The 10,075-nt window shown below is 39.3% G+C and overlaps 1 protein-coding gene across 2 annotated transcripts; it reads left to right on the top strand.

Moving 5' to 3' along the window:
- Positions 1 to 856: 856 nt before the first annotated feature.
- On the top strand, positions 857 to 10,075 carry MRPL15 (mitochondrial ribosomal protein L15). Of its 2 annotated transcripts, XM_068188794.1 has the most exons (6): positions 857 to 1,014; positions 1,905 to 2,062; positions 4,425 to 4,590; positions 5,059 to 5,182; positions 6,428 to 6,808; positions 8,227 to 10,075. In XM_068188794.1, exons 1-5 carry the CDS (start codon positions 916 to 918, stop codon positions 6,763 to 6,765), a joined length of 885 nt encoding a protein of 294 aa, XP_068044895.1. In that variant the 5' UTR covers positions 857 to 915; the 3' UTR covers positions 6,766 to 6,808; positions 8,227 to 10,075. The 2 variants fall into 2 exon arrangements, with proteins under 2 accessions (XP_068044895.1, XP_068044885.1); XM_068188784.1 differs by having other exon boundaries at positions 6,428 to 10,075.

The following is a 10,075-nucleotide window of genomic DNA, read 5'->3' as shown; positions in this document are numbered from 1 at the left end:
TGCTGTAGTAACATTTTAATAATATAGTAAATGTAGTTTTGTAATTGAAATTAAGCTTTAGTAGTTAAAATAGAAAATATGTGTGTGTGGTATTCTTTTTGCTCAAGAGAAGGAGAAGATAATCAAGAAATTCTTCACACAGAGATAACAATTACAAAAACCCCTACATCTTCCAGAGGAAAGGAATTTAGGGCTTTCTTTATCAACAAAAAAACCGAACTTCTCCAAACTCGATTTAGACTTCAAGGCGCCTGGGATTAACAGGAATTCCTCAACAAGTACCGGACGAACTTCTTGTTTTAAATAAATATATGCATATTCATGAAGTGATTTGTGTATGCAACAGGTTACCCCTCTTAAGGAGGGAATTCTTTTTATCGGGGTCCTTCTCCTGGCTCACTTTTGTCCAGAGAGAGGTACCCAGCCCGGGCTGTAACTTTTTGCTGTTATTGTCTCTTTAATTGTCCTAACTCTAATTGTTTAATCTTTATTACTTTACTTGTATTAATTTTTTTTCCAATTTATTTTTATTAAACCTTTATAAATTTTAAAAAGCAAGCGATTGGCGTTTATAACATGGATATTTCCAGTACCTGCGCGGCCTGCAGCTGAGCAAGGCTGGGCGCACCACCGGCCAGCCGCGTGTAGGTGCGGCCTGATGGCTCTACACTGTCGGCTTGGGAGCACTCGGCTGAGGTCTCAGTAATGAAACAGCAGCTGCCGGAGAGCGAAAGGCCACGATCGCCCTTTCCCAGCCGCGGGAACTCCGAGCGCCGGCACCGCCCAAACTCCGCGCCCGCCCCCCGCCGCCTGCGCGACACCGCTGCGAAGGCGCGGCAGGTGCGGTTTACGGCGCTGCCGTAAAGCGGCGCGGCCGGGCGCGGTGCCCGCGGGCGCCCTTGGGAGGGAGCGGCCATGAGCGGGAGCGGCGCGCACCGGGCCCTGGAGCTGCTGCGCTCGCTGCCCAGGGTCAGCCTGGCCAACCTAAGGCCCAACCCCGGCTCCAAAAAGCGGGTGAGTGCCTGCAGCCTGCCGGGTGGGCCCTGGCGGCACAGTGCCGGTGTGGTTTGCCCCCGGGGCTGTCAGAAGGACGTGGTCCCGGCGCGACCGGGAGAGCGGCCTGGCCAGAAGAGGCGTGGAAGGGCAGAGCAGTGGATGGCGCTGCTGTGTGTGTGTGTGTGTTGGCCCGCTGCTTGCCCTTTGCGTGCCCTGTGGCCGGTGTGTGTGGCCATGCCCACAGAGCTGGCTGATGAATGGTGCTGGCTGATGAATGGTGCTGGCTGAACCTCAGGGCATTGCTGGGGCTGGAGGGGAATAGTAAAAGGCTTCTCCCTCCAGATGTTTATGGGATGGAGTAAGATGTTTGGAAATGGAAGGTAAGAAGATGTACAGAGAAAAGGAATGTGATGCCAGCTAACATTCTTGTTACTGTTTATCGAAAACAAACCTGTGATCTGTCTCCTTATAAAGTAGAGAAATTACTAAAAGAAACCAGGGAGAAACCCTTGTGGTTTGGGGGGAATATTAGTGAACAGGGAGATGAAGTTCAAAGGCTGAAACCACAGGAAGAGAGATGGGAACAGCGAGCAGCACTCTCCTAGAAGTGCTGAAGACTCCCTGCAGCTACCAAATAGTACAGAATTCAAGTGCACTTTTGTGCTAGACTCAGCCCTTCCTGCCACCAAAGGAAGCTGACTTGACCCCTGACTTATTTGTGATGTCAGCCTAAAGCTACACTCTGCAAAAATCACATTGACTGCTTTGCTATTTTTCCAGTTAGGAAAGATCTATAACTTAATTTTCCCTCAAGAATCAGCATTTTGCTCAGTTGTTTATGTCTCTGAAATCTAATGTTTTATGGTCTCTGCAATAGCTGTCTAAATGTATCACTGATTGTTTTGAAGGAAAGAAGACGTGGCCGTGGAAGGTACGGAGGTAGGAAGTGTGGCCGGGGTCACAAAGGAGAAAGACAAAGAGGGAATCGCCCCCGATTGGGCTTTGAGGGTGGCCAAACTCCATTTTACTTGGCCATTCCAAAATACGGATTTAATGAGGGACATAGGTAAGTTTCTAAATGTTTACGTGGAAATTAATCATTGTCTGCATTTCTTGATCCTTCTCCTGAAGCAAGAATCTAGCTGAAAAACAAGCCTAACTGAAAATGTTTGGCTTCCCAAATTCCTCTCAGGTTGTTAGCTACTTCACCAGAAGAATCTTCCATCTCTTGTGAGATTATTTTAATTAATTATTTCTTGTTTTACACATCTGCTTATTTACTCTCTTCTCATAATCCTTCATGTGTAACAGATGATCTTTCCTCTTCCAGCTGAGTGAATTTCTCTTCTGAAACTATTCCTTCATTCCTGCTGTTCTTTTTGCCTCATAACCCAATGAACTGACTGGGAGCAGTCCCAGTGACTGGAGTGAGGATATTGGGCATGGAAGTGTAATCCAAAGCCTTGCTTTGTTGTTTCTATTCACTTTATTCACCAGAAGCTCTGATCTGCTGCCACCCAAACAGTTCTGCTTCTCTTCATGGTTCTACCTTTTCAGCCCTCTGACACTGTGGTGTTTGTCTGTCTGTGCCCTGCCTGTTACATCTAGGATCCTAACAAGCTCTTTAATACCAAATCTGCTGGATGAGGCATTAAATCACCTTTCACCATTGTTCTGCTTGGGCATTTTGCCTTGTTTAATACTTCTGTTCTTTTTCACATCGTACTTGTTTGTGTTGAGTCCTTATTCCACCTTTTGGATGTTTAAGGTTATTCTTCTAGCATGTCTTTTCTCTAGTCACTGTTCTTACCTAGAGAGGTGTATGTCAGCATTTTCCAAATTTCCTTCACTTATATTGATAATTTTAAAAAATTGATTAAAATTAATAAAATTTTTTTGAAACTGGGTTTGTTTTGTCAGATAGCATTTGTGCTACCTGGGTCAGCAACCATTTTGTTGCTTTTTGATCTGGACTTGCAAACTTCTGTGTCAATACAATATATTACAGGCAGTAGTAACAAAAGCCTGCTACACCAAGCAGACAGTTCAAGGATGAAAGGCTAATGTGTATTTGTGTGTTGTTAAACTTCATTTCATGTTCCATTTCCTGATACCACTTCATCAAATAGCTGAGCACTTTTATATTTCCATTCTTAATGCATGCAGTAGAACTTACAGACTTGTTCCAGTTGTTACAGGGTTTCCTCTGAATCTCAATAGTTTTGAAATGGGACTCAAATTCTACTTTCAGGTACTGTTATTTCCTCCTGTTTGCTAAATTATTATAAGAATAAACAAGAAGCACTTTCAATAGCTGAAGGCAGAGTATAAATCCACAGTCCTGCAAAGAAAATGCTGCAGAATGCAGACACTCAGCTTATGTTAATAGTGGTTAAAAGGTCATGAATAACCAACAGCCAAAATCCAGCCTTTTGTGGTGACTTGAAATTTTTAGGATCTTGCTGTTCTTAACAACATCTGACAGCGTGTGAAAACAAAAAATAGTTCTCTGTAGTTTCAATGTTGTTTGCAAGAATTTGTTGTCAGGCTACTGTGAATGTTCCTGTGGACTCAAGTGACACTGTTGGGGCAGGGGGGAGCATGCAGAACAGCATCTCTGCCTGTTTATCTTCACCTCACTCCTCCTTCTGCCTCCACTTCTTGAACTTTTTCTCTGTAAAGGGCTGTCTGACAGCACAAATTCTTGTTGCTTGTCCTTTGTATGTGGCTTGCCAGTAACAGAGATCAGCTGCTTCCCAGTTTTTGAGCTGCCACTCAGAGCCTTCCAATAGCAGCCGTCAAATGGATTGTAGGAGGAAGTTTTGGGTATCAGCGTAAGTGGTGTGCACAGACAGGAGTAGGCTCTGGCATTGGAAAACTGTGTAGGGATCAGTTTATACAATAAAGTTAGAACTTGAGAAAAAACACAAAAGTAGGTTCTGCTGAAGCCAATGGCTGTTGCCAAGAGATTCCAGCTCCCTTTGGGGAGTGTGGGTTAATGCATATTTTCTCAGTATTTCTCTTCCTTGATGGTGTTTTGAGGGAGATTGCTTTCAGTACTTTCTGAGGTGTTGGGTACAGTGGTAATGTATCGGAAGATGTTGTTGTATGTAAGCTATGCATGTACAGAATTTTGGTGATAGTCTTTGACTGTGTTTGTATGGGAGGAGATGTTTGGTTTTTTGCAAGTCTATCAGCGAAGCACCCAAGGTGGGTTCACTTTGAAAGTGGTAGTTATTTACAGTCTTGTTGGTTTGCCAAGAAATGTTGACACTGTAATGTCTTAGTATTTTTTTGGTTTAGGAGTAGATAAAACCCAGAATATCTCAGTTGAGCAGTTGCTATTAAAACTTCAGTTTTGTGAATTTCTCATTGTTTAGTTTGGGTTCTTTTTTTTTTTTTTTTTTTTTTTGTCTTTCTCTCCCCAGCCTCAGACGTCAGTACCAACCTCTGAGTCTTCAGAGGCTGCAGTACCTGATTGATTTGGGCAGAGTTGACCCCACGCAGCCGATTGACTTAACTCAGCTCACCAACGCCAGAGGTGTGACAGTGCAGCCTCTCAAGAGGGATTACGGTATCCAGCTGGTGGAGGAGGTATGCAGACCACACAAATGCTACTTCAGGCTTTCAGGTTGTCGTTCCCATGGTTGGGAAGCATCTTTGATTCTCCAAATTATTTTGCTGTGGGGCTTTTGTTGATCATAAATCCACTAGAGGGCACTGTGCGTCAGCAAAAAAAGAAATAACTCTGGAGGATGTCTTCATACCCAAGGGACTGCCGAAGTCAGAGTAAAGGAGTATGTACCAAAAGGCTGAAGAAGTATTTTACAACAGAAAACTAAAATGTACTGAAAAGTGTATGGATATTTTGGAAATTGAAAGGTTTTTTTAATTCAACCCAAGTGACTGAGAGCAATTTGGTTACCTAACTTCATGCAGGAACAGACAATTCGTAATATTTTTGCAGGATTTAATGTTCCTTACAAGTTTTCAGAGAAGAATAAATGTGTGTCTTAAAATACTCATTTTAATGTTACTCTTAATATGTGTTGAAATTTACAGGGTGCTGATATTTTTGCAGCAAAAGTAAATATTGAAGTGCAGAGGGCATCTGAATTAGCAATTGCAGCCATAGAAAAAAATGGAGGCGTGGTAACAACATCATTCTATGACCCAAGGAGCTTGGGTAAGAATTTCTTTTAATTTCCGGCTTTTTTTTTTTTTGAACTTGTGAAGATTAAATTATCCAAATCAAAGTTTCAAACACAGTTCTTAGTAGAAAGTCATCAACTTCTAAAAGCTTCAAAAACAGTTACATGTATGTTTATAGGATCATAGAATACTTTGGGTTGGGAGGGACCTTAAAGATGATCTAGTTCCAGCCTTCAATGAGGAATGATAATGCATCTCAATTTTACCTTTTTTAACTGTTCACCTGTTTAGTCCTTTTTTAACCATTCACCTGTTGGTAGTTGTATACCAATCGACCAGTTAAGGAAATCTGAATAGCTTTGTAAATAGAGGAACTAAAAATATTGTTTTGCTGGATTTTTGTCTTCTGTTTCCCATGTTTAATAGCACTAAGAAAACTCAGGAAAAAATAGATTTAAAAACCACTGTGGATGTTTATATTTTTAATTTAAAATGCTTTTCCACTTAAAGTGAGGAAGTAAGTTACAGAAGCTCAGAATCATTCCAGTTAAAATGGCTATTGTTTTCAGAACACTTTCACTGAAGAATGAGGCTTTGCCTTGCTCGAGGCTGCATCCTGCCTAACATTCATTCATGCAGATTTTATTGACAATAACACAGCTTTCATGTGTGAATGAGGCTGAGAAGAAGAGGGATAGACATTTTTAGTGTGCAAAATACGTTACCCTGGAGCGATACAAGTTCTGGGATTTTTTTCATTCCACAAAATAATAAAAATAATAAGGTTAAAAGGTTCTGCAATTTAATTTGCCAAAATCAGTAAAATTTGAGGAAGAGGGGTTAATCCCACAAAGGACTAAATAGGTGCACGTGCCATTGATACTTTATTTAAAATACTTGTAGAAGCCCTAAATTTTATATTAGTTGGTACACTGTGTAAATAGCCGTGCAAATGCATTGCTTCAAACCTGGAAATAATAATTTAAATAAGTTTAGTTCTGGTTATCTTTCCCAAGTAGTCATTCTAAATTAGTTGTAGCAACTCCTCCAGATTGGCTTTATAAATATCAGTTAAAACAGAGGTTTTTTGTATGGTTAAGTGAAACTTGCAAACCACTATTTCATTCTGAAGAAGAGTATTCTTGAGATTCAGTTTTTTACTTGGTCCTTTTTGATGTGAATGTAGTAACTAATTTAGTACAAAATAAGATGTCATTTCATGTCTTTAAATCTGTGTTATGAAGTGTAGTCACTAATCTTCTCTCTTGTTTGCCCACAGAAATCTTATGCAAGCCAGTAGTATTTTTCCTGCGTGGCAAACCTATCCCAAAGCGAATGCTCCCACCTGAAGATCTCGTCCGTTACTACACAGATCCCAGGAACCGTGGCTACCTGGCAGATCCATCTAAGGTTGCAGAAGCCAGGCTGGAACTTGCCAAGAAATATGGCTATGTCTTACCAGACATAACTAAGGATGAACTCTTTAAGATGTTAAGTGCACGCAAGGATCCTAGACAGATATTTTTTGGTCTTGCTCCAGGGTGGATTGTAAACCTGGCAGACAAGAAAATTCTAAAACCAACTGATGAGGGTCTGTTGAAGTACTACAGCTCCTGAATTCAGGACTGGACACAATTGCAGGTGTTCAGGAAACATCTGGGTATGAAATAATGGGTAGAAGTGGCGTGTGTTTGTTTGTTTTTAAGACTCCTATTATACTAGAAAAAACTTTTTTTCTTCATGTAATCTTCTGGTGTAGCTCTCAACTTTTTTATTGTCATAATAGAGTGTATCAGAAGTCTTAACATTTGAAAACAATGTGGAGTCTGACATAAAGTGTGGATCTGGGCACTTTCTCTTCCAGTGGTTTGCCAGTTATTTTTTTCAGACAAAAGGTTTCAGTGTTGCATTTGTTTCAGAGGATAATTCCAGAGAGTCATTTGACCTAATAATTAGTTTTTATTTCCCCCTCTCAGTTTAAAATCGGAAACATGACTGTACAAAACTAAAATTAGTTTTACAGTCATATTGCATAAAATTATAAGTTTTAGAAAATGTATTTTGAATAGCTCTAAGAGGTATTTTTGGTTGGGGAAAAATGAACCAGAAATAAAAAAGTACTAAAGATTGCATTAACCTCTATAATTCCATAGCTATGTTTTGGATTTTGCTATTGCCATCAATACCACTAGAAGTTTGAGAGATCATGATTTTTCTTTTATTTCTTCATACGCAATTGAGGAGGACAGAGTGTGCAGTTCAAGATAACTTTCTATCTCAATTTGGGACTGTTGGGGGAAGATAGTTGTCTTAATTCAATGGCTTTTATTATTCAAAACTTAAAACTTGTCCTGACACAAAGGTAATCTTACGAATAAAAATGCATAGCAGAATCCAGAGTCAATGAATGACAGTGACAGCAGATTATGAAGGATGGTGATGTGATGGATGAAGTACACAGATAGAATTCAGTTTTCAGCTTGATCACAGATTGCATGTTTGACAGTGGACAAATTAATTTAAATGTTGTGAAAAGTTATGAGCAAGTTGTGTTTATGGGAGACAGCATTTTAATCACACCAACTTGATTAAGTCTTGAAAAATATTTTTCAACAAACGTTTGTTTTATCAGTCTCTCCAGAATACTGCATTATTACTATACAAGAGTATTTTAAGTTTTGTGTGGAAGCTTAGGACTGGGCATTTGAGACAGTGAACCAGACAGTAAAGAAGGATGAGAGGGGAGGCCAAGATAATGTATCAATGTGCTCTGACTGCTCGGAAGTTAATGAGCTACTTCATAATTATGTGGTTTAAGGACTTTAAAATAGTCATAATTTGATTATAAGAATGCAGAAAACAATTCAGGAGACCAGAACAGGAGAAGTCATCTTGCTTTCCAATTTTGATGTGCCTTTGGAAATGCTACTTAGAGTTTACTGTAGCTGCCAAACCATCCCATCTCATAGGGAAAGTCCTCTGTGTGCTAGAATTGCCTCTTTCTCCTGTGTAACATCTGTATTTTGCTGATACACCTCAGTGGGGGAGGATTTAAGAAAAATCTTCCTTTTCTTTCAGACAATAAAATGAAGTGGATGAATTTTTGTTGGTGTTTGTCAACCAGCCCAGATTTTTCCTTCACTCAACAACCTACCTTATCAATTAATATGACCATCTGTAATCACAGCACAAAATAAAACAAGTCTTTCATTCTGATTAAATAATCTGAAATCAAGAGATTAAGAATACAAAGTCACTAAATTTTGACAACTTACTCTTCAGTTTCTATTGTGCCTTGTTAATGGGTGTCAAATGCTTTCAGTAATGGTCATTCCCCTGACTTTGGGTTTAAGTATAGGTGAAACGTAGCAAAACAACAGCAATATAAAATTGGACTATGAATAGCAGGAATTTTGTTTTAGTGGCATTAACATTCATATTTTATAAGCTGCTCAACAATTTTTTGGCACGTTAAGAATAATACTGTGTGCCAAAAAAAGTGCAGTTGGTGTTAACTTGAATGTGAAGTAAATAACTTTCTCACTTTAGATGTATCCTGTTCTGCATCCTGATGATTGTTGGTTTGGAACCTTAAATGACAAGCAATACTTTTTTCTTTTTCTTTTTTTTTTCAAGTGTTTGTTATTACAATAACTTTACAATAACAATATTACTACTGCCTCCATTTGGGAAGGAGTTGGAGAGGGGGAAGAGTATTTATTGCCTTCCCTTATTTGTGCCATAATGTTTCTGTTTTTATGAATCAATTCACAATTGTATTTTGTGGAGGTGGTGGTACTCAACAGGAAAGCTACTTAACTGGAAGTGAAGAAGGAAGTTAGTCATATTAGTGAAGACCAGAAGACAAAAGTGTTTATGTATCATTGTGTATTTTGGGGAGGAGAAGACGGGGGAAAGGCAAGTTTGTTTCCATTTCTGCTCTTTGTATTAAAATGAACAAATTGCTCTCAGCAAGTTTTTTTCTGAATCAACTTCTTTGATACACACACGCATGCATGCGCTGGTTTCTCTAGGTTTCTAAATGGTTTTCAGGTGAAAGGGTAACTTGGATAAAATGATAACAGTGAAAGAAAGAATGAAAACAGGAAACAGATGTCTGGTGACGTCGAGGGATTGGATAGCACTTATTCAGTGAACGATGTCTTAGTCACAAGGCAGCTGTATCCTGGCTCTGATACTACAACGCTACAAATATCTTGGAGCCAAAACAGCCACGTTCCACAAAATCCGGTCATTCTACTTTATAAAGGTGATCTTTTATCATCTTATAGTTGGAGAAGGCAAAAAAGGGCTATATGTTCCTTTATTTAAAATATGCAATGCTTGTCTTTTTTTCTCACTTCTGTTAACAGTAGCCAGTATTTTATATCAGTTGTTTGCATTTTTATTTACTAGTGCAAAAAGTCACAAAGCTATAGAGGATTTCCTGTTCATTTTATCTCATCAGGAACACAAGTCTCCTAGCAACCAAATACAGAGTTATCAAAAGCACAAGTAAGTTATTGACAAGGTTTCTAATAAATCCATAATAAAGTGTCCCAAAGGACTGTTGTTTATATGTCAGGCTTACTGGTGCAAAATTAAGCCGATGCTGGCATCTAAAGCCATTCTCGTTACTTAGATATATGGACCATGTTTTCATGTTTGTAAGATAAAGGATTGTCTTGGATATCCTGTTTTAACAGGGCTTTTTCATGTGCAACAAAGTGTGACACAGCAAGAAGTACCTAATCTACTGTAGGTGGAAAAGTACTATAGGGTAGCTGAGGAAAAGGAACTTTTATTTTTGTCACAAAATGCTGAAAGCCATGTCAATTTTTATCAGCAACATCATACTTCTGAATGACTTCTTGATTAAACTGATTACAGATGTGAGACTGCAATCTAAATAAAGGTCTGTAAACAT

Source organism: Anomalospiza imberbis, chromosome 1 (genome assembly GCF_031753505.1).
Source record: "Anomalospiza imberbis isolate Cuckoo-Finch-1a 21T00152 chromosome 1, ASM3175350v1, whole genome shotgun sequence".
Classification (NCBI taxonomy): Eukaryota; Metazoa; Chordata; class Aves; order Passeriformes; family Viduidae; genus Anomalospiza; species Anomalospiza imberbis.
This window is presented reverse-complemented; position numbering and strand designations above follow the sequence as displayed.

What these genes read in the sequence shown, in the direction of transcription:
- MRPL15 (XM_068188794.1), top strand. Translation starts at nt 916, where the DNA reads ATGAGCGGGAGCGGCGCGCACCGGGCCCTGGAGCTGCTGCGCTCGCTG. An exon ending in GGATTTAATGAGGGACATAG is followed by an intron (nt 2,063 to 4,424) that starts GTAAGTTTCTAA and finishes TTCTCTCCCCAG; the next exon opens with CCTCAGACGTCAGTACCAAC. An exon ending in GTATCCAGCTGGTGGAGGAG is followed by an intron (nt 4,591 to 5,058) that starts GTATGCAGACCA and finishes TGAAATTTACAG; the next exon opens with GGTGCTGATATTTTTGCAGC.